The sequence below is a fragment of the Kryptolebias marmoratus genome, linkage group LG18 (genome assembly GCF_001649575.2).
Source record: "Kryptolebias marmoratus isolate JLee-2015 linkage group LG18, ASM164957v2, whole genome shotgun sequence".
NCBI lineage: Eukaryota > Metazoa > Chordata > Actinopteri > Cyprinodontiformes > Rivulidae > Kryptolebias > Kryptolebias marmoratus.
Genome location: NC_051447.1, coordinates 8,540,274 through 8,567,808, shown reverse-complemented (window position 1 = coordinate 8,567,808; position 27,535 = coordinate 8,540,274). Strand labels below are relative to the sequence as shown.

The 27,535-nt window shown below is 44.4% G+C and overlaps 3 protein-coding genes across 6 annotated transcripts; 1 reads left to right on the top strand and 2 right to left on the bottom strand.

The window, feature by feature from the left end:
• Positions 1-6: 6 nt before the first annotated feature.
• zmp:0000000711 (tubby-related protein 3) lies at positions 7-19,701 on the bottom strand. Of its 3 annotated transcripts, none has more exons than XM_017411476.3 (12): positions 19,552-19,701; positions 8,449-8,490; positions 7,291-7,342; positions 5,079-5,241; positions 4,441-4,680; positions 3,284-3,417; positions 3,002-3,193; positions 2,733-2,845; positions 2,025-2,142; positions 1,807-1,905; positions 1,463-1,634; positions 7-1,352 (listed from the first exon to the last, which is right to left on the bottom strand). In XM_017411476.3, exons 1-12 carry the CDS (start codon positions 19,569-19,571, stop codon positions 1,219-1,221), a joined length of 1,479 nt encoding a protein of 492 aa, XP_017266965.1. In that variant the 5' UTR covers positions 19,572-19,701; the 3' UTR covers positions 7-1,218. The 3 variants fall into 3 exon arrangements, with proteins under 3 accessions (XP_017266965.1, XP_017266964.1, XP_024860755.1); XM_017411475.3 differs by lacking the exon at positions 19,552-19,701 and adding an exon at positions 10,443-11,212; XM_025004987.2 differs by lacking the exons at positions 7,291-7,342; positions 8,449-8,490; positions 19,552-19,701 and adding an exon at positions 6,432-7,251.
• Positions 19,702-19,832: 131 nt separating this feature from the next.
• rhno1 (RAD9-HUS1-RAD1 interacting nuclear orphan 1) lies at positions 19,833-21,846 on the bottom strand. Its single transcript, XM_017411527.3, has 3 exons — positions 21,691-21,846; positions 21,363-21,550; positions 19,833-20,965 (listed from the first exon to the last, which is right to left on the bottom strand). Exons 2-3 carry the CDS (start codon positions 21,525-21,527, stop codon positions 20,258-20,260), a joined length of 873 nt encoding a protein of 290 aa, XP_017267016.1. The 5' UTR covers positions 21,528-21,550; positions 21,691-21,846; the 3' UTR covers positions 19,833-20,257.
• A 96-nt stretch (positions 21,847-21,942) lies between these two features.
• Positions 21,943-27,534, top strand: foxm1 (forkhead box M1). Of its 2 annotated transcripts, none has more exons than XM_017411690.3 (8): positions 21,943-22,117; positions 22,888-23,354; positions 23,463-23,605; positions 23,968-24,159; positions 24,252-24,380; positions 24,978-25,017; positions 25,130-25,293; positions 25,434-27,534. In XM_017411690.3, the coding sequence occupies exons 2-8, from the start codon at positions 22,928-22,930 to the stop codon at positions 26,250-26,252; spliced, it is 1,914 nt and encodes a 637-aa protein (XP_017267179.1). In that variant the 5' UTR covers positions 21,943-22,117; positions 22,888-22,927; the 3' UTR covers positions 26,253-27,534. The 2 variants fall into 2 exon arrangements, with proteins under 2 accessions (XP_017267179.1, XP_037837261.1); XM_037981333.1 differs by lacking the exon at positions 21,943-22,117 and adding an exon at positions 22,182-22,779.
• Position 27,535: the final 1 nt, after the last annotated feature.

Here is a 27,535-nt window from a genome sequence, read left to right as displayed (position 1 = left end):
CATTTGTTCTGCTTTTTATTTGTCGATTTACAGCCGAGCAGCTGACTGCGTGTCTCGAAAAGTTACGACTGGAATATGTTTCACAAAAGCTTTTCACAGTAAAAGGAATATATATATATATATATATTTAAAAATAGTTCTTTCTATAAACCTTCATTCTTCAAAATTAAAATTGCACAACTCGTCAATTTAGCAGAGTACAAAATGACCATTTGGGGGTTTAATAAGCTTTAAACAGCTATTCTTTAATTTATTTAGAACAATATGATGGGAGGTTTACTTTTTAATTGTATAAGATGAAAATGAATTTTAGCTTGTCTGTAGATTTAAAAAAAAAAATTTAGTCCTGATTGATTGTTCTGTCTGTGCTTTAAAAAAACGAAAATGGTTAAAAAAAAAACCTTTAGTGTTTTAATTCTTAACTCAAACATAGACATATTCAAAAATGCCTTGTTTATGGAACGACACTTAACTATTCCAATGAATTTGACAAACAGGAAGTCATTATGTTGTAGTTTAAATGCAATATGTGCATTTGTTGTCTTAAAATGTGCAATTCTGCATGTTTTTTTTGTAATTATAAAACTTCCACAAAACAAAAACGACAAAAAGAAAGAAAGACGTCACAACCACAAACACACACAAACATAACCTCTGTTTAAAAAAAAAAAAAAATGCCTTTGACACAAGGATACATGAGAGAGGACGGCAAAAAAACCTGAAAAGTAGATGTTTAAATTTGATTTAGAGTACAGCCACGTTTAAAGACGTAAACGAGAATAAAACAGACTTCAGTCGTGTCCAATGAAAGGTCAAAGGCTGCTCCTTTCTCTGTTCCTTGTGTCAGGAGAAATGTCTAAACTTTGGCCTGCAGGTGGCGCCAGACAGAAGGCTTTGTTATAGTTACAGCTATAATAAAGTGAGAGAGAAAGAATTAAAAAAAAAAACACTGATTAAAAAGGAAAATATGAAGGCATTACAGGCAACATAAAATCCAAGAATAATTCCACGTGTCACAAACAACATTTTGCACGTGGCGTCTCATTTCTCCGTCGCTGGTGAGGTTTCCCTTTTGACCTGTACGCTCGTGCACAATTACAGATGTACTGCACGCAAGCGGGTAAACTGATCCCCTGCAAAACTGCTTTAGAAAAAAAGAAAAGAACCAAAAAACAAAAAAAAGTAGAGAGATGAGGTTTGCACACAGTGCACCATCTTCTACTCACAGGCCAGCTTGCTATCGAAGCTGGACAGGCCGATGGCGAAGGCTTGGAGAGCGCACATGGGGTAGTTGTAGTCCAGCGTGAAGATATCTTCAGCGATGCGGCCAAACTGCATGACGATGTAGTCGGCTGGGGTTGGGAGGGGAGAAAAGTGTCAGTCCACTGTAAACTCAGCAGTAGTTTTAGAATAAAAACTGGAAAACAAAAAGTAATCGACGGTAAAAGAAAAATGTCCGTACGGTCATTGTCGTGGACTATCTGGAAGTTTTTCACCGAAGCCTGCGTGACGCGGCCGTGGAAGTTCAGCACGTAGGACTGGGTGTCGTCGTTCCACACGGGGGACTTGTTGTGCAGCTCGATCAGGTTGTCCATGGTGCCGCTCTGCCACCGGTTCACCAGGCTCTCCTGCTCCTGCTCGCCACAAACGGACCCCGGGTTCAGAGTTCACCGCGAATTTGGTCACAGGTAAGCAGCCTGAGACGACGTCTTAAAGATTTTAGCGGAGTGGCAAAAAACAGCACGTGCTTTTGACGATACCCGGGGTGCTCGAGGTTCTGTGCGACCCTTCCCGTGACAAACTCACGTTCTGAGGCCTGACGGGAATCCTCTCGTAGCTCATGTTCATGCCGGGGATGATGACGGTCATTTTACGCGGCCCTTTAAATCCCAGCACGTTGGTTTCCTGTACAAAGGTACCAAAAAAAAACAACAAAACAAAACAAATGTGACAACTTCACCTTGAAGAAAAAACAAAAACAAAAGACGACCTAAAAGCCCTGCCGGCTTTCGTCATCCACTCACGTAGCAGATGGCAGCCAGCTCCTGCCGCATGGCGCTTTCTTGCAACAGAGTCCCGGCGTTTTTGCTGGGGTTGCTGCCGTTGTCGTAGACTGTGAATTTGGTCCCCATGAGGTTGGAGCTGATGTTAAAATGAACACACACACACACATTCGATAAAAACCAACCTACAGAAGCTTTATCGTACAGATGCAGGACACCTGAAAGCCCCGTGGAGCGTTAAAAGACCAAAATTAAACAGGATGTCAAAAGCTGCTGCCAGGGGGCTCGTTAGGATCGCCGCGGTAACCACACACCTGTGTTTGCCAGGTTAACAAGAGGCCATCCGTACACGTACCGGGAAGAGTTATGGGAGGAATATCTGTAGAACAATTCAAACTTAAAAGTTTGAATTGACGTAAAGTCCAGCTGTCTGTGACCCATTTACACTTTGGATGATGAAAACACTCCACGGTCCAAAGAGGGCTGAGTTTTCTCATCTGTCATTCATCTCCGTTCATCGTGTGGCTACTAAAAGTGGCAGCACGCTGTTCCTGGTCGAGCTGCACATATTTAAGGACTTTTAGTTCTGCTTTAATCGCAGAGATCATAGCTACTCTCGTCTTTTATTGTGTAATTTAAAGTCAAAGAGTCTTTTAGGGTTAATGTCAGGAATGCCATCAACAAATGGCAGTTTAACAGTGTGTCTGAGGAGTTGGCAGGCGAGTTTACCGGAGTTTGCCGATGAAGCTCTCTCCCCCCCGCGACAGGTCGGTGGCGTCGACTGAAATAAGGTAGTTGGACGTTTTGCTCTTCTTCCTCTTTCTGCCCGCCAGCAAGAATACCTGCGAAGGGAGATGTTGCGACATTAAATGCCTTTAAAGATCGAACAAAGTGTCATACAGGCGTCAACTTTCTTTGCCTTTGCAAACTGACCACATGTGCTACATTACGTGCGATTAATTGCAAAAGCAACTCCTGCTTATGAATTTAAGGCTCGCCTTTTTGTTATCGTCTTGCTCCATGTGCATGAAGTAGGTCGGGTAGAGGCCGCGGTCCATACCCTTCTTGTCCCGGCTGATTCTGCATTTCACCGTGACGCTGCGAGGGGCGGGGCGCAAGACAAACTCCTCCAGGTTGGCTACGTCTGCTAGCAGGCTTTCTGTCGCGGGGGATCCAGGGATGGCAGCCTCCTGGGTAGAATGAACACTGGGGTTTACTCCTTTTTTTTTGTTTGTTTTGGTCGAATCTAGGAAAGCTCGGCGGCTTCCGAATGAACTCACGGGGACGTTCTTGCCGCTGGCGGCCGAGGCGGGCCTGGTCGCATCCGTTTGAGAGGACGGGGCGCGCGTCCGCTCCTCCTCGGCGTTGTCCTCGTGCTCGCTGGCTTCGTCGAAGTTCATGCTCCCGCACAGGCCTGGCAGGAAGAGGCGGGGTGGTGAGAGCATTCTTAATCAAACGGGAAAGCCGTTTTCAACCATTTCATCCTGCCGGCAAGCTTACACACTCAGGACAGAAGAAGGAGAAAGGAAGGGGGGAAAAAAAAGCCCAGAGATCCTAATATTTACAGGGAGGTCTTTAGTTTTGGCACAAAGAAAGAAAAGAAAAAAGTCAACTCGGGTAGATTTTGCTATATCTTTTGGCTCGTGCCACAAACGTTCATAAGACGTGACGCAAATGCAAAAACAAAAGCAGAACAACAGCAAGTTGAATCCTCATCGCTAGCCTACACAATGCCCCCCCCCACCCAAAAACAAGGAAACAGCCTGTGCAGGTTTTCCTACAGCTGATTTCTCCACGCAGATGTTAAAACCATCACAGCAGACTGGAGCCGTCCCGGACTGCTCGACATCTGCCTCTTCGTCGATAATTGGATTCCTCGACTGAGGCTAAAAAAAAAATTAAAAAAAAAAAGTGTAGCTCTTGCTGACAGGAGACGGGAGCGTTCCACGGGGATTAAATCCTCTCAAAAAGTGACAGGTGCGCAGCGCTTTCAGAGGCATTTAAAACAGCAAGTTCTAAACTCACCGCCTTACCAGAATAACCCATATTTACGATGTCGTACTCTTCAACTGAACTGAATTAGCAATGCGTTTTTATTCAAAACTTGGGGTCAGCCGAACGTGCCATTTATACCGGAGCATGTAGAAAAGCTTGATTCAAAGAGTGAGCAGGAACAATCAAGTGTTAGCAACCCTCTGGCAGCGACTCTGGAGCTTCAATTAGATGTTATATGAGCAGTGGATTACAGAGTCAACCGTCTGGACATGAATATCACCAAAAGGTCTATTTAAAGTCAGACACAAATGTAAATTTACTGTAAGTCTTAACTGACGAACAATCCAAATCTAACTGCATTTGCTTAATTGGTGACTGTGACATCATATGAAAAGTTAAAGCCTAAAATAACAGCTGGAAGTCCTGTCGGCGGAATGCTCACCTTGTTTCTGCAGCATCTCTTGGATATCGATCTTGGGCTCGAGCAGGGTGTCCGTGTCTCCGTCTCGCTCCGTCTCGTCAGCAGCCGGGGACTGAGGCTGAGGCTGAGCCTGGGGCTGAGGCTGGGGCTGACGGTGCGCCTGGGGGGACTGGGTCTGGGACTGGCTTACTGACAGAATCTGGATTTTCGTTCCCAGGTCGGGGGCTTCTGAGCCTAGGAAAGCCGCCGGACCGTCGATACCTGCAGGAAAGATTTCTAAGCTTGTCTTTCTTTTACAAACCTCTCGGTCATTTGTAAAATAGTTTTCTGGGTTTATTATTACTTCTTATCTTAATGTACATTTGAAATGTCAACACGATGGTGACCACTACTGAAGTTTCATTACGGATTTGGCTATTTTTGTTATCATTTTTTGCCAACTTTTGCATCATCTTGCATCCACTGCAGCCATTTTCTTGCTTTAACTTCATCAGTGCATCTTTTTTCCTTTTGTCAGCTCCAGCTAAATTAGCAGGCTTACTTTAAAAAAAAAACTGCAGACATAAACATAAACAAGCAACCAGACCTATGAAAATAAGCCTTCTGCCCACTGAGTCACCACTTTTCCCATGACAACAGAAAGGTCAAATTCTCCTTACCGTCTATGATGACATCGTTGGTGCCGCCGAGCTGAGAGTCGACCAGCGGGGCCTGCTCCTCGCCCCGCCGTACCCTGGGCCGGCGGGGCCGAGCCTCCGTGTTGGGCTGGACCATAAGGGGTTCCTGACGTTTCCGCCGCTGCTTCTGCTCCAGCAGCGCCCTCTGTAAGACACACAAGCGTCACGGCACATCAAACTGTGCGCGGCCAGGAAAAAAAACAACAAAAAAAACGATTAAAGATGAAAATATTCCACATAACCGAAGGTGGGAAGCATCACCAAGCTGTGAGTGATTACGCTAGCATGTATGATGAGATGTAACCCGCGCCTTTCGGTAAGTGCTGCAAACAGCTTGCATGGTTCAAAAAAATAAAAATAAAATAAAAACACACAAATTGCACCTGGTATTTGAGTTTGATTAAAACATAGATCAGCTCCGCATGACTTCACGCATTATGCTCCGAAAAAAAAAAAACATAATTCACAGCGTTGAGGTTGGAGCGGCAGATGGATTCTGCAAACACGTTAATTAGGGCGCCAAACGCACAACAACAAGTAGCGTTAGCGAGGCCGTGTAGTGAACTGGAAGAGACCGGGAGGCTCCGTCTCAAATGTGCCAGAAAACGCTCCGAACTCATCGGCCCCGGTGCTAACGGTGGGAAAACCGAAGACATCTGCTTCACAGTTTGTTTGTTTTTTTTTACTCTTAATACGACAGCAACATCTGCTGCTCTGCCTGCGACTGTGTGAAAAACTGGATTCATGTAAGACTTTTGGTACAATGCCACAACTATGCATGCTTTGACAACAATTAGGGGATAGTCACCCAGCTCTAGAACTAACCTGAGCAACTTAGCGCAAACGGATGAGGCAGCACTATCATAACTGCAATACGACAAACTGCAAAAGTCGCTAAAAGGTGTAGCAGTGCGTTTTATCAGCACTGAGCAAAATCGCAGGAGTTTATTTGATCCTCGGGCAGGCTATTTTGATCCGGCCCATTGTAAAGCTCGCTCCTTTTGTTAGGACCGAGAGCGTGGCATTTACAGATCAGGATGTGACTGCATTAAGGCGTTTCACGCTTCTTCCTGTTTAAGCCGAAACGGCAAAAAAACAAAGCATGTGATGCAAAGCAAATATTGGACTTGATTCGTTTTTTGTTTTTTTTAATTCTATATGCAAGTTCTTGTCAAGAACTCCGCTGTGTTGTATGCAAAAAGAAAAAAAGGTGCCACAGGACCTACAGGTTTTCTGTCCCATCACTGGAAGAAACGCCACCAGTCGAAGGAATAACTGCCTCTCGCCTTTATCGTTTCAATATATATGAGAAAAAGAAAATTAAAAAGTACAAACCCGTTCCATTGGGAGCACAAAAACGCTGCTCCTTTAGGGTGAAAAAGTCCTAAATTCCATGTTCATGGAGTGAAACGAGGAACAAACAGACACTCTGAAGATTAGTTTAAAACACTAAAACCCAACTGCCTCCTCTGCATTATGTGGTCCTCTGACAGGACAAGAAAAGAAAAAAATCTCTAAGCCAAAGACCAAGCACCAAAGTGAGTGTGTTTCTGTGTTGCTAACTGAACGAGCGGCGATCGACGCTCGAGCGAGAGGGAGGAAGGGAGATGGGAGGGACGTAACCCCAGAGCTCCTCTCGAATCTTCCGTCGGAAAGGGCATTTGGAACTCTAAAATCTGAGAGAACACAACCAAATCAACCAGTCTAACGTGCGCGGGTTCGTACATTCACGTTGCTTCGAAGCCTGCATCTGGTCCTGTTTGAGCACAAGCGCTCGTGTGTATTTGTTAGATAAGAGCAGGGATAATGAGGTATTTGGGGCTCGGCTGAAATGTGCGGCGCAAAAAGAGAAAGCCACAGTGGGACTGTGGGACTCACTGTATTCTCCTTTCATTTAAGCTCTACCCCCACCTGCTTTCTTCTTGCCTGAAGTGAGCTATCAGAGGACAGATTTCAGCTCGGATCAAAGCTCTGCACCGCAGCTCTGTGGCAAAGTTTGGGATGAAGAGCTGTGCAATGACTCGGAACAAAAAGGTTTAAAAAAAGGCAACTCGTGTGTGACAGAAGAGGTGCGTATTCCTGGCAATTTAATTCCCCCAAAAACATACAATGTTAAAGCGAGTGACGTGGAAACCTTAATTACGCTGATTCTTCAGACGTACATAGAGAGACAAGAATTGCTTCTGTTTCCCACCTGTTTTTCCAGTTTCTGTTGCATAAAATTGACACCATCGCTTTCAAGGCAACTGCGGAAGAAAAGAAAACATAAAACAAGATTTCACTCAGTGTAATTTCATTGTTACGCCAGCAGAGGGCAGCTGTCGCTCTACTACAAGTCAATAAATAACTACAAAAATAAGTATTAGTTTCACTCCAATTGTCGACACTATAGAGTAAGGCATGCAACTATATTCTGGCAAAACTACTTCTACAATTCCCTGACGGAATATTTAATAAATAGGAAACAAAAACGAACATGGTTCCCAAACAATCCAAGAAGCCTCTGTCTTTTTCCGTTCGCCGCCTATCTGAAGGGACTGAGCCCTCGTTGCTAAGCTACAGTGATGAGAGAGAACAACAAGAGTCCGAGTCACTACTGTCGTGTCGGATTCGGAGGCCTTCAGTCGCTCGGCTCCCAAACACACACACGAGTGAGTCACAACTGGCGGGGCATGCGGCGACGTCCAGGTCACCGGCTCTCGTTTCTCTTTTTATCTTTTCCTGTCGGGCAAATCTTGAAACGTCACGCGTTTTGCTGCGCTGACATGACTTTATCCCGTGGAGACGGGTGAGACGAGGCGAGCTCGGCAGGTATCGGACTTTGCTCATCCTCCCTCCTCCAGCCGCTGTCATGAACAGGTGCAGACTGCGGATGATGACGCAGGATATTAAAAGACTCCGAAGGACAAGTTCCTTACCCCAGCAAAAAGCTTTGATGGGCCTCGCTGCTTGTGTAGGAGTACAGCTACAGAGCCATGACTCATTATTGTGCTACCCTTAGTCAAAAAATTTGTCATTTCGCACCAGAGTGTCGTATAATGACTAATAAATCCTTCACTAAGTGCCCCGAACGGTTCCCAAGCAGACGGGTCCCCTGGGAAGCCATTACAGCGCCTGAGAACAGGCGGTGGTGACAGAGAGGACAGCAGGAGGGCGCAGAGCAGCTCTTAATTACATGTGCCAGAATGTCATTTGGGCTGGCTTCAGCTGGGGGGAAGAGATCTGCGAGCGAACCGAGCGGTGAGATTGGCCACTCGCGAAACCGTTTCAACTCCGTCACCTTCCCGTTAATCACTTCTTGGTCGTGAAAGCTGTGGTCTGTGACGGTGTGTGTGTGTGCGCTGTCATGTACCTTGATGCCGAGTTTGAGGAGAAGCTGGCAGAGCTGGATGGTCTTCGGGGCGGGGGCCAGAAGAGCAGGGTGCATGGAAAGATAAAAGCGACAAAATCCGATCAGCAACACGGCAACAAGAAGGAACATTGCAGTGTGTGAGGGACACTTTATCTGCTGTTACAGCTGGAATGATTCACAAAGTGCTGTACAGTGCATGAGGAGAATTATATCAGGAGAAATCCTGTTACTGCAAGTAAAAACACAAACACACAAGCTCCAAAGACGCACAAAAACAGTTACAGAGATGTGAGGGATCAATGTTTCATTAGTTCGTCACAGCTTAGGTGACAAGAGAAGGACACGCCACTTGTCCCTTTCTTTATGTGTTAAACCAAGGTAACCATGGAGATGGTGTCTATGTCAACAGCGCACCTCCGCCATCGTTGATTAAAAATCACGAGTCGCACGTCCCGGGACTCTGCGGTATTTTGAGGCCCCTAGCACTTCGCTGCAAAGATTCCCAGACGGACAGAGAAGACGGCCCGCCAAGACGCGGGGATGTGTTAGAGCGGCTTTTCCAGAATCTGAAAAGGTTTCCTCAGGTCAGCCTCTGCTCAGAGGTCTGACACCAAAAAAAAAAGAAAAAAAGAAAAACAAATGGTTGCAGGAGACTCGTGACTACCTGACAAAAGCACAAAGCTGTTAAAAACTGCTCGCGAACGACAAGATATGGCACTATCAGACCGCCGTCCGCTCTGTCGCACGCCTGTTTTAATTAAAAGCTTTCCACTTTGCCACTTGAAAATGGAATTTATAAGTGGAACGAGAGCAACCTAATTCTAATCTCCCGCTTGGAGGAGAGTTCAGACCTGAACGACGGCTGCTTAGATGCTTAATTCCCCGTGTGTCCACACATGGAAACAACACAAAGAGGAAATCACACTTTTATACGTCCGTCCTCAAACGCTGACCCTTCAGTTCTCTAATATTAATCATGAACCACTCTGTTGCAGCTACATAAAGCAGGTTACGACTACAGAAAGGTGCAGTAACCTAACTCTGAGTGTGCCTCTGGAATGCTCATGGAAAAGGGCATTTTTCTGTGAATTCGGTGCCACGGCATCATCCATCACGACCACACCGAGGTGCTGCTCCGAGAGAGCAAACGTCTCGCCCCATCTTTATCATATGTTAAATAAATCAGCAGCCTGAGAGAGAACACTCTGAAGGAGCAAAAAGGCAACAGAAACACTCCCAACACTCATTGGTGATCAATGAAAACAATCGAGATGCAGCCGGATGTTGTTCATTTCAACGTTTAATATCTTGTCTTTGCACTAGATTCTACAAAACGTCTGCATTTCCAAGGCACTTTTGGGAAACAACCTATAGTAAGTTTTTAATTAATTAAAACAAATACAATGTGTGGTGTATTCTGAAAGCTTTTATTCCGCAGCGAACCAGAGCTACATGAACTCCGATCGGACTTTACAGCTAAGTCGGACTGTCCCTGGGTGTCAGCCGCCGAAAGGAAAAGGCTAAACGCCGCCGAGCACGGACAGAGAAACTACGAAGAGAAAACACTTTCAAAGTCGCAGTCGCCTCAGCTGTGTCGGTCGGCATCCAGTTGGACGAATTCGCTCAGCGTGCTGTTAGTTACATGGATGTTCAACACACACACACAATCACCAACTCTGGTTACAACACACACAGTCACAGCCCGATGCTCTGAATAAGTAACGACATGTTTGGTAGAAACATGAGCAAGACGCACGATTTGACTGCAGGTCAGTTTGTCCACTAGCCACTTGAAGGACTAGGAAAATGCTGGAGGAATATAATAATAATCATGATTTTAGGTACAATTAAAAGAAGAAGAACATGGAAAACCTGGTACTATAACTTCTGCATACATATAAAAAAGACAAAATCAACGTATTTTTCTCAGGGAGGTGTAAAAAAAAGGAAAGAACTAAAGAAAAGAGAGATTTGAAGCCGGTTTGTGCAGCTACCTGTATGACCAGCGGCTGTAGGCAGGCTGGGACCCCTCAGTCTTTACAGTGTCCATGGACGCAAATGCGGGGGGAATGTTAATCCTCGGAACAGTACGCACCCCCGCCCCAAACTCTTCGTTCGCCTTGATGCTTGATGCTTCGGTCCCGCGCAGCCCGACGGACAGAGACCTGCGGGCTCCCGGCTCTCTTGGAAGCGTTAACTGAGGAAGACTAGCGTTACTACGCCCCGCCCACGGGAGTGACAGCAACCCAGCGCCGAGGTAGGTTGAGGTCGGGAGGCTTGTGCCGTTGCCATGACTTCACGCTTCAGACTACGCACAAGAATCCAGCCAGGGGTAGGTGTGGAAGTGTCAGCTGGTGTGTAAAAGATACTAGTCCAAGGAAAAAAAAAATAAATAAAGCTAGGATGGACGATAAATGTCCTCTTGAATCAGGACTGACGTGACTACAGAGGTGAGCCGTCTTGGCCTGCTTTGGTTTTAAATGAGGTCATTCTTCTCCGGTGGCTGGAAATAAGTCTTAAATTATAGCTGCCATCATTGGGGTCCTCCCATTTAACTGCCCATCTACTTCCCAGGAACTTCATGATCAAGTCTAGTCAGGTGTGGCTCCTTTCCTTCAACTCATAAGTGAGCACAGCTTATATCAACCCACACACACACAGCCATGCGACAGTGGAAGGTCAGTGAGCTTCAGAAACAATGTCCGCATCAAGGGATAGCCCCCGAAGTTTTTTTTTTTTTTTCTTTCTTTCCAGATTGTAGACTTTATTTCAAAATATTTCACAAACATAGATGAACAAATACAGTTGGCTAGCAGAGATTAAGTTCCATCGTTATAGTATACATACATTTTTGCCAAAAACCCAACCCAACCCTCCCACCCAGGTATCACTATTAAAATATGCAGCTTACAATGTAGTTACAGGAATAAAGTAATAGTAAAGTAATTAGCTAACAAGCATACATATATGATAAAAATTAAAATTATAGGTAAACAAAGGAAAGTGATAATAAATAAATACAAATAAAATAAATACATACAAAAAACATAATAATAATAAAAATAATAATAATAATAAAATAAATTAGTCGTGTTCAGCATTACTCACGTCAAGAGGTATTTGTAGTTCTTTAAAATAATTCAAAAAAGGGTTCCAGGTCTCTAAGAATTGTTGTGTAGTTTTTTTTAAGGTAAATCTTATCTTTTCAAGTTTCAGAAAGTACACTGTCTCTCTAATCCATCTACTGAAGCTAGGCGGAGATTGCCGTTTCCAAGTAAGCAAGATGCTTCTCCTTGCGATAAGGGTAGTGAAAGCAATAACATCACGTGCATTATTCGATAGAGGGCAGTCGGAGGGAATAATTCCAAATAAAGCACTCATGGGATTAGGACACATTTTTTCCCCAAAGATTTTTGTATATACATCAAAAATGTTTGACCATAAAGTAGAAAGTGCAGGGCACGACCAGAACATATGTATATGATCTGCTGGTTGACCTTTACAGCGTGGGCAGGAAGGGTCTGAGTTGGGATACATGCTTGCCAGTTTTGCATTAGTGAAATGAGCTCTCAAAACCACCTTTAACTGTATCAGACCGTGACGTGCACAGATTGAGGACCCAGGTATACGTCTAAGAGTGGCCTCCCAAGTTTCATCATTAATTGCCAGACCCAAGTCAGTTTCCCACCCCTTTCTGATTTCTTCAAGAGAGGCGGGACGAGCTTCGTTTATTAGTCTGTATAGAGTCGAAATTAATCTCTTCTTTGCAGGTGACAAAGAGAGAATATCGTCTAAGGTATTATTATTTGGTATATTTGGAAAAGAAGTGAAGTTTTTTTGGACAAAACTCCTAATTTGCAAATATCTGAAGAAGTCCGACTTTGGAAGATCAAATGTCTCACTTAGGTCGGTGAATGACAAGAACTGACCCTCTGAGAACAGGTTGAAAATATATTTTAAGCCTTTTGTGTGCCATAAATGATAAGATGCATCCATGGAAGCAGGTGGAAAATTATGGTTACCCCAGATGGGGGCATTTACAGATGTGTTTTTTAGCCCAAAGTGCCTCCTAAACTGTATCCATATCTTAAGAGTTTGAATGACAATTAAGTTTGATTGGACGGTCGAGGGAGCTAATGCAGCACATACCAGTGAACCCAGATGCATATGACTGGTGGTGTGCTCTATGGAAGCCCACGAATCGCATCGATCTTTGTCGAAGTGAACCCAATGAAGAATTTTTTGTATATTGCAAGACCAATAGTAATAAATAAAGTTTGGGAGCGCTAGTCCGGCTTTATTTTTTGGTCTCTGAAGTGCGGATCTTTTTATTCTGTGTGATCCTCCTTTCCAAATAAAGGTGCCTATAAGTTTATCAAGCGAGTTGAAGAAAGACTTTTTAATGAAAATGGGGATGTTTTGAAAAAGATAAGTAAATTTTGGTAGTACAACCATTTTAATTATATTGACCCTTCCAGTAACTGATAACGGAAGATCTTTCCATCGGTCAAAATCTTGTCTACATTTCTCCATAAGAACTGTAAAATTTTTGGTGAAAAGCGCCGACAGATTATGTGTCACTTCTATTCCAAGATATGTAAAAGAGGTTCTGGCAATTTTAAATGGAAATATGTCAAGAGAACATGTAGCGTCTAGATACAGTGGGAATATCAAACTTTTGCTCAAATTAATTTTATAGCCAGAGAGTTCCCCAAATCGGTTAAGCAAGTTGATGATGAAAGGAAGAGAAAATTTGGGATCAGATACATAAAGAAGCAAATCGTCTGCGTACAGAGACAATTTGTGATGTGATCCACCCCGCTCTATGCCTCGGAAGTTGTCTGCTTGCCTGAGGGCAATAGCCAATGGCTCTATTACTAACGCAAAGAGGAGCGGGGACAGCGGACATCCTTGGCGTGTACCTCTACCGAGAGTAAAGAATTGAGATTGCTGTCCATTGGTTATAACTGTTGCAACTGGGTTCAAGTAGAGTAACTTTATCCATGAAATGAAACCATTTCCAAAGCCAAATTTCTTAAGCGTAACAAATAAGAATTCCCAGTCCACCCGGTCAAAAGCTTTTTCTGCATCAAGAGATAAAATAACTTCATTGCATTGACCGGGTGGAGTGTGTACTATGTTGAGTAATCTTCTTACATTGGCAGTGGAACTTCTTCCTTTAATAAAGCCTGTCTGGTCAGATGAGACTATCTGTGGCAGAACTTTCTCCAATCTACCGGCCAAAATTTTTGCTAAAATTTTGTAGTCCACATTGAGCAGCGAGATTGGACGATATGAACTACACTGCAGTGGATTTTTATCTTTTTTCAGCAAGACAGTAATTGCAGCCTGACATAATGTTGGAGGGAGAGCGCCAGCTGATAGTGATTCATTAAAAACTGCCTGTAAAAGTGGAGAAAGCTTATCTATAAATTTTTTATAAAATTCTGAACAATATCCATCTGGGCCAGGTGTTTTGTTTGTCCTCAATGATTTAATTGCATTTTTAATTTCTATTACCGATATCTCAGCATCTAGTGCGGGTAAAATTTCGGGGGGAATGGTGGGGAAAGCTAATTTTTCAAGAAAGCAATTTTTTTGGGACAGATCACATTGGCTCTCGGACGTGTACAACTTTGTGTAGAATTGTTTAAAGATGTCATTAATTCCTTCGTGATTTATTACTGTTTGTCCTGCACTGTCTTGTATTTTAGTAATTAAACGAGAAGCCGAGTTCTGCCGAATTTGATGGGCTAGGAGTTTACTCGCTTTATCCCCATATTCATAGATGTTGTGACGTGCCTTTAATATTAACTGTGTGGCATTATCTGTAGACAGTAAGTCAAATTCTGCCTGCAGTCGCAGCTTTTCTTTAAACAAGGACGGCACAGGAGAAGTTGAATATTGCTTGTCAATCTCTGCAATTGAGCGTGATAGATCTTTAAGGATCGTACTTTTAGCTTTATTTGTTCTTGAGCAATGAGCAATTATTTGTCCACGTAGATATGCCTTGAGAGTTTCCCATAGAAGTGAATGACTAATCTCCGGGGAGCTATTAGTTTCAAGAAAGAAATCTATTTCAGAGGCCAAATTTTTATTAAAATCCTCATCTGCCAGGAGAAGAGTGTTAAATCTCCAGTTGCGCCTGGGTCTGGGGCAGTCGGGTAGCTCCAAAATAAAAGAGATAGCAGCATGGTCTGACACGGTTATACTGTGATATGTACATGAGTGAGTGGTTTCAAGTAATTTGTTATCTATTAAAAAGTAATCAATGCGTGTATATGTGTGGTGGACATTGGAGAAAAATGAAAACACTTTCTTTTTTAGGGAATGAAACCTCCATATGTCAGATAGACCAGCCCGGTTCATAAAGTTATTAATAACTTTAGCACTTTTGGACAGGGTCTGAGGTTTAATGGAAGATCTGTCAAGACGAGGATCAAGAACACAGTTGAAGTCACCTCCTACAATTATGTTGTAATTGTTATGACTGGGCAAGATAGAAAAAAGCTTTATAAAAAAGTCCTTATTGTCCCAGTTTGGAGCATATACTGATACTAAAATGACAGGGGTAAAGAACATGTGACCTCGAACTATTACGTAGCGCCCTGCTGAATCGGAGATTATTTCTTCTGATTGAAAGGATACATTTTTGTGCACCATGATTGCAGCCCCTCTGGCTCTCGCATTAAAATTGGAATGAAAAACCTGGCCGACCCAATTTCTTTTCAGTAGTTTTATCTGACCTTGCTTTAGATGAGTTTCCTGAAGAAAAGCAACATCTGCTTTTAATTGTCGAAGATAATTGTCTATTTTTTGCCTTTTTATTGTATTATTGACACCTTTAGCATTTAAAGAGACAAAAGTAATGCTGTGATTTTTTCTTTGTCTGCTTAAATCTGCCATGTTGGAATGATGAATGCAAATCTTACATACAGGCCTGGAACCATATTAGTATTGCTAAACATGTGTGGAGGAATGAATATTGCAGGAGTTGTAACACTGACAGGAATGAGAAGGAAAAGGAAAAAAGAGAAAAAGAGAGAAATAAATAAATAAATAAAATCTTGCATCTTATGTTTACAAGTAATCTGGTTTTGTGAGCTCTTGTGGACCATAGTGAAACCTACTAAACCCTAAACTTCTTAAACTCTGCTATGAACATAAATAAACAAATTAAAGTCAGATATACAAAAAAAAATAAGAATAACGCCTTGTCCCAAACATCCCAATATTTGGTGGGGACAGTTATCCTATAACATTTTCGTTTTGTGAATTTGTTCTGCTTAACTATGTAGAAACTAATAGTAATACAGAAAGAGATGAACTTTTCATCACAAAATGCTCTTACTACAGCAAAATATTCTGTCCGCTATCATAACATGCATACCGTGGAGTTTGGATGCAGTTCTGGGGAGGCTGCGACCGAGACGGGGCGGAGCCAAGTACGCATCACACCGGTGAAGGACTCACCGTGCCACGGTCTGCAATGGCGACAGTGGAGGGGTTCAAGGCTCTTCTTCAACGCCTGCGAGGAACAGCTTCACATCTTCCGGGGTGGAAAAAGTTGTTTTCAGTCCGTGATTGTCCGTGACTTGAAGCTTGGCTGGGAAGAACATCCTGTACGCATATCCCGCGGATCTTAGCTGAGACTTGACCTCGGAGAAAGCCGCTCTCTTTTGGGACACCTCCGGGCTGTAATCCGGAAAAATATGGACCTCTGTTCTGCGATAGACGAGTCGACCCTTTTCCCGTGCCAGTTTAAGAAGGAGCTCCTTGTTCTGGTAGTGATGAACCCTAGCAATGAACGGGCGGGGGGCATTCTGGTTTCTTCTGCGGACATTGATACGGTGCGCCCGGTCCACAGCCAGCGGAGTTGGAAACGCGTCAGGGCCGAAGATTTCTTTCAGACACTCGGTGAGAAAAGTAGCTGGACGTGGACCCTCGGATTTTTCCGGTAAGTTGACTATGCGAATATTATTGCGTCTCGAGCGGTTCTCCAGGTCGTCGGTCTTAAGCTTGAGTGTCTCATTTTCTTTCTTGAGCAAGGTGCATGTGCTCTCCAGCTCCATTAATCGGGTTTGCATATCGTTCATTGATGTTTCAATCTCCTGAATAGTCTTGTCATGACTGTCAATCCGTGCTCGATCTGCAGAAAACTGTGCCGCTAAAGTTGAGATTATCCGTTCTTCGGATTTGAGAAGCATCGCCTCCATGTCGGCTCGGGTTAATGGCGGCTCTTCGTGGCTAGTAGCACATGTTGTCTTTAGGCTAGTAGAGGGATTTTCTTCCTCCCCCGGTTCTTCTGGGGGTTGAGGCAGTTTCTTTGTGGGCTTACCCATCTTTGCAAATATTTTGGACAAGGCGACGCTGTGCTTGCGAAGTATGTAAAGGCTATTTCTGAAGGATTTGAGCAGAGCTCTCCCGGTTTGCTGCCTACTCCGCCATTACTCAGACCGGAAGTCCCCCCGAAGTTTTTAATGTGCAAACAGTGCTCTAGTCTGTCGCGGTAAATGTGAAAAAAAAGGGTCTGTTTCATAAAAGGTAACCTATAGATTGCCCTCTTCTAAAAACAGACCCTTATCTAGTTGCTAGGAGACCAGAAGCTCCCTTTTTTTTTTCCTCCCCCTGCACCTATTTGCAAGCGTGACAGAAAGAACAACAACAATAACAAAAACATAAAGAAAATTAGAATTCTATCGTGCATGTTTGTTCCGAAACATTACAGGAAAAACGGCAAATAAGTCAACTCGTGATAAGCGAGGGAATCGTTCACCGGAGGGAGTAATTATTGAGCTCCAAACAAATGATGGAAATAAGCAGTAAGAGTGGATAATAATACCACGTCCCGCAGGGGACCCTAAGAGACACTCTGTGGTTGTGTCTGCAATAATGACGCTGTGCTATGTTTGGGGGGGCGGGGGACTGAAGCAGCTATCTGCTGGCAAAGCTTATTGAGAACTCACTCCTGGAACAACGGTTCACTGTGGAAAGTTTGGCTCAAGTAAATAATTCTCTCTACCAGTCAACCCGATGAATCCTTAACAAACACCAAAAGCTTTGCCTCACATTTCTTCTAACAGGGAGCCATATGTGTTCAATAAACAAACCGTTCAACCACAAGTCATAGTTTGAGCTGCTGAGGTACGCCGCTGTCCACGCAGAGACATTTTCATTGTGCGGCATAGCGTCCAACTAAGACAGCCTGCGCTTTCATACGGGGGTAAACAAAGATAAATGTATTTTTTTTTAAAGAAAAGGCAGCTCCGGTATTTGCATCAGAAAGCCTCTGTGTAGCCCTGATAGGATTCCGCTCTGCTGTACGTCCATTTCTTTTTTTCCTCCAGTCCAGACGCTGACACAGTACAAACCTACATGAGTTTCTACAGCTGACTCATGGAAGCAGCCCTCGCGAAACCCTGACGCTGTTATGAAAACTGTCACTCCTCAAACGTTTCGTCCCGGAATGGGCCGCGCAGTCTGGGGTCCGTAGCTGCATTGAGCCGCCAAGTGACTCAGGGAAGAAAAAAAATAAAATAAAAAAATAAAAAGGGAAGCGACTACGCAAGAATTACTGTCAAATATGTATTCAGGAACTGTAGAGCACTGTTTACGAGATTGATAGTAAATTTAATGCATTTCAGGCATGTTCGGACACGTCAGGGCTTTCTCCCCTCCCCCTATTTGTTGCCACTTTTTGCTTTCAATTCCAAAGTAGTTTGAGCTTTGAAGCCACAGATGCATCGAAACCCGCTAAACGGCGCCTATAAAAACACCCTTTTGTTGCTAGCATAAATCGGTCATTGTTGTAGTTCTTCATCAGATTGTCCTCCAGGATTCCCCTTATGTTTTGCAAGCATTTATTTTACCGTCTAGCTTTACAAGCCTTCCAGGGCCGGCTGTCGAGAAGCATCCCCATAGCATGATGCTGCCGCCGCCGTGCCTTACAGTGTCGGGGGTGGCGTGGGGTGGCAAGTTTGTGATGATGTGCAGACAAGACGGTGTCTTGTCCGATAGGCCAGAAAGCTCCAATACGGAATTTTCTTCCACTTGACCACGGAGTCTTCCACGTGCTGTTTGGCAAACTCTAAGGGGAGATTTAACGAGCGTCTCTCTCTCTCTCCCATAGAGCTCAGACTGGTGGCTCAGTCTCTCCCATCTCACCTGCTGTAGCTCGGACCTCCTTCAGGGTGTTACGGGTGTCTTGGTGGTCTCTCTCTCTCTATTGTCCTTCTTCAGAGTCACTCAGTTTGTGAGGACGGCCTGCTCCTGGTAGATTTACACATGCTCCATATACTCCTTCCATGTCTTGATGATGGATCTAACAGAACTCCTGGGGATGTTCAGGACCTTGGAAATCCTTCTGTATCCATCCTCTGACTTGTACTTTTCTACAATCTTTTCTAGTTACAGTCACTATACAGGTGGTGAATATTTATACAGTCACTTATTTTGCAATACAAATATTTATTCACTTAGAATTACCTTGTAGGCATCAGTTTTCACTTTGTGGTGATTGGTTTATGACATCAATAAAAGCATCAACCACCCAAAGGGGTGAATATTGTTTACAGTCACTGTAAAGTCTTTTACCCTGCTGGACATAGTAACATCAGAACACAAATTCGTTAAAGCAAAGTCAAAAATAGCATGTTTCTGTTCAGCTGTTCACCATCGGAGCTAAACGCTGCAGTTATTATTTTCTCCATGTTTTCTTTTTTTTTCGTCTCTCTTTATCTTTTCGACTCGATGTAACGATTTCATTTTACGACTTTTTTTTTCACCCACTCGGTAAGGCTCACTGCTCACTTGGTGACACTGACCGTCAAAATAAGCCAAAGCCAAATTATTAGCTTTCAGTCTTTTTTTTTTCTGCGAAACGCTGGAGCTCGACAGCCGCTACAAGCTAAATGCTAGCGGTCTCAGCCCAGTCTCCGCTGAGGGCGATGCTGCCTTCAGAAAAGTTGTGTGGGGGGGGGGGCACGGTTAAGTTTCCCCTCGCACAAAATGATGGTGACCACACCGGGTCGGCTTCTTATCACACAACGAAAACAACACGTCGGAGCGCCGCGAACGAACGACGTTAGGAGTTTTTTTTCTCACCTTATGCTGTAGTAACTCATGTTTATCCACGGTTGCTAAGGGAGAAAAAAAAGACCTCTCTCCCCGAGGTACAGCACTTTTTTATTTCCTGTGGACGCTTTTCACAGCAGCTCTGATACTCTGCCCTTGGTTACCAAACGCACCAAGAATGAGGGCTGTGATTGGTCAGCCGTGCCTTTTAGGTCGAATTTGATTTGACGATATTCTGGCGAAAGGCGGAGTCTTGCAGCCTGATTGATATTCGTTTTTTTATTGAGAAACGTTTGATATATAAAAATTAAAAATGCGTCACGAGCTTAAAAAAAAGAACGGTGTCTATTCGCACAGCTACAGTTTTAGACAAATAAAACGTGTTTTTGCACTTGTATATTTATTTTATAGCTGAACTGCAGAAGCTGACAAAATATTTGAGCTACAAGGTCCATTCATAAAAAGGTTCTTGAAACATAACCCTTTGTTGTTTGAAAGCTACTAAATGCATAATATACTTTCTAACACCACAAAATATTTATAATTGATTTAAACATTGTTGTCAGTTCATGTTTTCTTTATTGCAGTGATAAGCACCGGTAATGTCTAGAGTAAGTTGATAAGAAATTTCATATTCATTCATTCATTCATTCTGAGGTTTAGAGCAGCAACAATACATCAACAAAAAATAAATAAACAAGCAACTGTTTTGATAGTGGGGGGGGGAAAAAAGACATCAGTTTTGAATTAGTGCATCTGACTCAGAAAGGTGACCCCTCTCTTTTAACACCAACATGAAATTCTTTCTCCTCCTCCATGTCACCTTCACTCCATAATCCCTCTCTGGCGTGTCGTTCACCAGAACATCAGGCCTGTCACACGGCGGCGTGCACGGCTGGGCCAGGAGAAAATGTACAGAGGGAGAGGAGGGGCAGCTGCCTCCTCCCTGCATTATTTCTGGAGTGTCCACATCAGGTGGTGGGTTGACAGTGCCGGCACCAGTGGTGTTAAACTCAACGGAGCCAGGTGTCGAGGCTCCCTCTGCTGGAGTTCTGTGTCCGTCTGTCGACTGAATTCCGGCTCGATCCGAGCACTTGACGTGAGCTGCATTACGTTCGGGAATCGTTTCGCCAAACTGTCTCTTCGGAGCACCCGAGCAATGTCCACTGAAGTCTGTTCTTTTGCTCTGGCACGACCCCAAGGGTTGATTTCCGGCTCTAGGTGACCCGGTGCACTCTTTCCATCTCTTTGTGCTTGTGCTCCTCAGCTTATGAGATCTGTCTCTCGCCCCCGCTTGGAATGAAAGCGTGGGGAACTTGCAGACATTGTTCTTTCTGGTTAGCTGAGTGCATCTGTCGAGGACGCTTGTGGCGGACTGGCATTTTCTCCTCCCTCGTCTCACCGGGGGCGCAGCCGCAAGCGAGCAGTCAAACTGCGGCTGTACCTGAAACATTGGGAGCACAACACTTGAATTAAAGCAGTTTATTGCATCAACGCAGGCCTTGTAGGTGCACTGCAAGAACCTTTGACTTATGTATAACTTCATTGTCCTCACTTGTAAGATGTGCGCTTATTGCTCACCCCACTATCATGTTTCCTTTCTTGCCTCATCAGTTTGGCCCCAGACCAATTCAGTCCTCATTTTGTAAACTCTAATGTCTGTCTCCTCTTTACACTGGACCACACAAGCTCCAACATAACACAGTCCTTTGAAACTCATAAGATTAGGCTTGACTGCACCAAAACAGAGACCTGTATCATAATTTTTTTTTTTTTCTCCCATCACAAAAGGGGTACCATACTCCATCCTTAAACGTCTTCTGAAGAAACAATCAACTCACCCAGGAGTTAAGAGTTGAGCCGTGGTGTATTTGCGTCTCTGTGAAAAACTCTTTGGGATTGAGCGCAGCTCGGACGTCAGGCACATTTTGAAGTTTGGCTCCACGCACAGGACGCTCCACGAATAGCAGGGCAGGCTTCTCTGTCTTTGCGACTTTGCGGGGCATTAATTTCGGTAATTCCCGAGCGTCTGGTGGAAAAGAAACAGCGAGAAATCAGTTAACGTGTTTTTCTAAAAGGGAGTATCAAGCTTCCAATCGGACCGAACCAAGCAGTCTACGTTAGAATGTTTTTTTTTCCTCCAAGCAATTAGCCCGAAATCATACTTACAGTATTGATATTCTTTGAGTCATGCATTCCCATCATTCCACACAATTAATAAATGAGCACAGGTGAATTGTTCCATTCACACAGCCTACACATTAACTTTTGTTTGTTCCCGGTTTTCTTCTTCCTCTTCTTCTTTTGCTTTCGTTCAGGCGCATTACCGCCACCTAAAGGACCTCGCGTCTTCCGTCCTCGAGCTGCCATTGGACCGTTTTTACCACGTGACTAAAGTGACAAGACGCAGCCACCGCAGCGCCAAAATTCAAAAACGGTTTCCGTGTCGGCCAGATGACATGTAAATAACACTTAATAAAAGATTTGTAGGCGCCCCCAGGTTTTGATAATAGCTTTCTAACATGGGCCGATTGGTTCAACATCAAGTCGGAGTCCAGCAAAGCAGAGCCGCCTGAAACATTGCAGAAAGATGAAGGTCTGACTTCATTTCACAGCTTTGCTGTTCGGTAATGTAACGTTAGCTAGCTAGCTAGCTGTGGTGACGACTAGCGGTTTATTATAGGTTCCAAAATGTTTTTTTCTAAGTCAAGTGATAAACTATAATTTCCTCAAGCTTAACAGAGTAAATTATCTATTTGTGTGTGCGTTGAAACCTTGCGCTAAGAGCTCAATTTAAGGTGAAACCTGTCATTATTGTCCAAAAAGTGATTATTGTTTGGAACTGCGGCGACACCGGAAGTTGTCTAATAAATTATAATTCCGTTTCTACGTGTTGCAGCTGATTTATGTGATGACTTTTTGACAAACGTTACAAAAATCAACGTCGGGTGTGAGACTGGCTGACGCATGTTCCAGAATTTATAGATTGCCAGGGAACAACACTTGATCGGATAATTAATACTGAACCCTTGGATTTCATCTGGACATCGTCCTGGTCCGTCTAAGGAGAGTGGTTTGATTTGGTTATTGATTTTAAGTAGTTTTCTTCTTCGTGTGGCATCAGTAGATTATCGGGAAAAGATTTTATCCAGCCCCCCGCTTCGCATTTCTTCCTTTTCTTTTATTCGCCGTCAGGAGCTAAACGTTAATTTACCAGTTATTATAGTTATAACGGGTGGCTGCAATGATACACGCAAGGTAAAACGAAAAGTATAGTTTGTTTCCTAAAACTGTCAAGCAATGCTTGTTCAGATTCATTTATTTGTCATTGTTTGTGTCACTTTTTTTCTTCTTTTTTTGGCGCAGCATACCAGTAAACTTAAATGGGCATCTCAGTGATCTGACCATGAGACGGAGTCCAAGGAGACCCCTGATCCTGAAAAGAAGAAAACTTCCTTTTCCGCCAAATGAGCCGGCGCCAGCTTCGTCCGGTGGCTCCAAAGAGCCCTCGAAGCCAGCTGCCAGTCAGGGCTTCCCCGACGGCGTCCGCATCATGGATCACCCTTCCATTTCCGGCACGCAGGTGGTTGTCGTCCCCAAGGAGGCAGATCTGCAAAGCGTCATCGGTGCCCTCACTGCTAAAGGCAAAGAGTGCGGCGTCCACGGCCCAAACAAGTTCATCCTCCTGAGCGGGAGCCAGGACAATGGATCTTTTTCTCAGGCGTCTGTGAAAGAAGAATCGGTTCCTCCGAGCAGCACAGCTGGACAACCAGCGGATGCAGAAAGCAAACTCAGCTCCCCTGATGCCAAACCTGTCTCTGGAAATAAATCTAGTATGGCATATTTATCTTCATTAATATCTGCAATTTGTATTCCACCTTTAGTTTGACATTTAAGCATTGTTGTTGATTTTGTTTTTGTTTGTTTTTTTCCTTTCCCAGTGAATAAAGATGCCAGTTGCAGGCCTTTAGATGACAGCCTCACCAACATCCAGTGGCTGGGCAGAATGAGCTCATGTGCCTTAGAGCAGGACACTGTAAAGCAGGACCAGGAGAACCAGATTAAAACATCCCAGAATAAACAGGTCAGTCTTGTTTCCTCTGTCTGATTTTGTTTATTTATTTTTCCCACCATACACAATATTTGTGCGATTAAAAGTTTTGATCTTAAACATGTCCCCGAAAGCTGACGATGGAATTCACAATATTAGGTTTTGTAATCAGATTGAATTTTTTGTTGTTAGACTGGAAATTAAGCAATGCATGGAGGGTTTGGTTAATTGATAGGACTGATTTTATTTGAACTCCACGAAGAGAGTACAAATGTCCACAAGGAGATAATTTCTCATGCTTGATAATACAGCATATTAGGATGTGTGCAACTTTTGCTTGTATAGACTTTCTATAAATAGTTGTCACAACTCTGTGTGTGTGTGTGTGTTTATAGGAATCTGCTAAGTACACTAACGCAGAAGTTGCCCGGCACCCCATGGCAGAGAGGCCTCCATACTCCTACATGGCCATGATCCAGTTCGCCATCAACAGCAGCAAGAGCAGGAGGATGACGCTGAAAGAAATTTACACATGGATCGAGGACCATTTTCCCTACTATCGGCAGGTGGCCAAACCAGGATGGAAGGTGATCTCAAACCGACGCAGCACGGTAGATCTTGAACACGTTGGTGCAGGCAGCAGATGACGGAATAGAGTCTCTACTTTGCTCGTTTGCAGAACTCCATACGCCACAACCTGTCTCTGCACGACATGTTCCTTCGCGAGACATCGCCTGACAGTAAAATCTCATTCTGGACCATCCGACCCGAGGTCAATCGATGCCTCACTTATGATCAGGTGTACAAGGTGAGCGTGTAAACCCGTGAAAGATGTTTTTCAATACTTTTTCTTGTCAATAAAGCTTTTTCCCTTCCATAGTTCTCATCACTTTGTAAAGATATCTGTAGGGACCATCTTCCCTGCCATTATTTGCACGCTTATCATGACCACCTTTTGCCATTTGACTGCTATAATTAATCCTCTTTCATAATTTCCCACTCTACGTCCTTTTCTGTAGCCTTTTTGTGATCCGGTGAGTGCCGCCGCTCGTGCGCCAATGCTTTCATGTCCCCACCAAGTAGGGCTGATTTGCCTTTTGTTTCAGTTTGCAGCCGGGCAGCGGGAAGCAGAAAAGGCAAAGCACGTCAGTTTCACACACATGTTCAATAACTTCTTTTGGAACCTGGAGATCTGAGAGCTTTTTGTTGCAGGAGGAGGCGATACGTGGCTGAGCTCAAAGACTGGTGTGCTTTAAGAGCACACGTCTTGTCTCGCAGTGGATGGATCTACCTGTTAAATAGATCTAATGTTCATTAATGTGCTAGCAAAGTGTTGACAGAAATGTGAGCAAAGTGAGGCTAGATTCTAAAGATATCTTTTTTTTTTCTTTCACGTCAACAAAAGAGGATGACTCCAATTGCAAGTAAAATGCCCACAGGCTCCGGTGAGTTAAGACCTAAAGTTAGGAAACAGACTTTTAGGTGCGTTGAACTATTAGAAACCTAGTTTGCGTGGCCGCCGGTCACACCCTGTGTCCGTGTTTCTTCTGCGTGCAGAGAGAAAAATGAAACCTCTTCTTCCTCGGACCGAATCCTACTTGGTTCCCATCCAGCTCCCCGTCGCCCCCTCCGTGTATCTGCCATCCTCGTCTGCCTCCATTGGCCCCAAGCGGAAGCAGAGCTCTTTTCGAACAGCCAAGAGAGTCCGCATAGCCCCGAAGGTAAAAGCGCCACTCTGCGGAACTGTCGCTTCCCGTTTGAGGAGCCGAGTGTCGAATCGTTAACAAAAACAAGCTTCTGTTTGCAGAGTTGAGTTTGATGCTGGTGAGTTTTTTAAAGGTAGTTGTTGTCTGTCTGACAGGTGGCGCAAAGTGACCTCCCGGCTGTGGTTAGATCTCACCTGAGGAACAACAGCCTAAACGTGGAGATGAAGCAGGAACCGATAGACGTTTCGGTCAAAAGTGAGACTCCCAAAGCCCCTCCAAAGAAACAAGCCAGCAGGTCTCGTCGCAAACAGCGCCTCAACTCCCTGCACGAGGAGCCCATTCTCCTGTGTCCTGATAATACCTTCTTTGACTCGGGCATAGCTTTTGATGCCTCGACGTTCCAGGACGCCCGAGATGCCGAGCTCAATCAGCCCCACCAGGGACAGGACAGCCCCGACCGGGAGTTCTCCTTTAAGACCCCCATAAAAAGCAGCGGCCTCTTGACCTCTTCCACCCCAAGCAAGCCCACTCCGAGTGTTGTGACCGAGCCGTGGAAAGTGACGCCTGTGGGCAAGCGGAGCCAAAACGTCCTGGACTTCAGCCCCATCCGCACACCGGGCGGTCCTACAGTCACGCCTCAGAACGACTACACCACCTTCAGCTTCAGCAGCACCCCGTTCAAAGACCTCCCCCTGTTCAGCTCCCCCAGGGAGCTGCTGGCGAACGCTCCCCCCAGGGCCCCCCGAGCCAGAGAGCCGTCCATCGAACACATGCGGAGCGGCTGCTCCAGGGGGCTGCTGCAGGCGGGGGGCGCCTCGCCGCCGCCGAACCGCTCGGTCACGGAGGGCCTCGTCCTGGACACCATGAACGACAGCCTGAGCAAGATTCTGGTGGACATCAGCTTCACGGGCCTGGACGGCGAGGACCTCGGCACAGCCAACATCAGTTGGTCCGAGTTCATCGGTCAGTTTTGAGCCGCGCGGCGCCGTTGGGCCTCGGATTTTTAGAAAGCACTACACAAGAGAAGCTGCATGCACTCTGAATCAGCAAAGCAGATGCTGATCTATTTATGCACTGTTTCCTGAAAATGAAAACTATCCACATTGAAGATACTCGTCGGGAGCAGATAGCTGCGTTCAGAAGGATCACTAAACAAGACGGCGTAAAGTTAGTTTTTTCATCATTCTATTTGATAAAGCACAACAACCTGAAAGAGTTACAACTCTCTAAATGCTTAGACTTTGTTTTTTATAATTTTCTCTTTAGTACATATTAGATATTAAATAATATGCATATTCTGAATTCATAAAAGTCTAATATGAGATTTAAATTGCAAAACAGGAAAAACAGCCACGTTTCGCTGTTTAGCTTAAGAATTTGATTTTAATGCAGGAGAATCTACATCTTTGACACGTTATACAAAACTCATTTAGGCTTGGATTTAGTTTAGCATCTGCTTTGCCTTCTGTTAATCGTTTCTGGTCGCCAAGCGCAGTGAAATTGTTTTGATAAATAAGAGGGGGAGAGGCTGTTCACCTGTGATTGGACGTTTCCTCGCATTTACACCCACCTCCTTTTCTGTACATTTGGACTGGAGGAAATTCCTTTCACGCGGAAAAACTTTGTGTTCGTCCTCGTGGCATACCTGTCGCTCACAGGAACCGCATGAGAAGAGAAATATTTAAAATGTATGCATAAGTTGATTTGCACATATTAATATATAATTTACATTTTCCATCCGAAAACCGGGAAAGCAGCTTTCGGATTATATAGCAAAGAGGCGTCTGCGAACCGGCGTAGGCTAGCAATAGCGAAGTACTTCCAGTAGCACTAACAGCAATAGGACTGTGTCTGTTAAATGTAGAACTGTCGCCCGTTTGTGTGTTTATAAATGTTCCCAGAGTGTCACCTCCGTTGCAAGGGACTTTACGTCAGCTGCTCGTTTTTAAAACCTCAGAGAAGAAAACGCGGAACGTTTTTGTGGTTTTCGCGGCATCGTTTTTCCGAAGGCAAACTGAAACCGCGCACGGGCCCCGCGCAATAAGTTCTGTTTCTGATCGGCGCCTAACATGGTGGGGGGAGGGAAAGCGGCGGTTCCGAGGTGTCCTTTTTCTGAGTTCAGTGTTTCTAAAACGACAATAAATGTCTCCGTTTCCTCGTAAAACATCATGACTTCACTAAGTCCTTTCACTGATGTAAATAGTGAGGTGTGATGTATCTGGCGAACACTTGTTTAAATAAAGAAGATAATTTATAG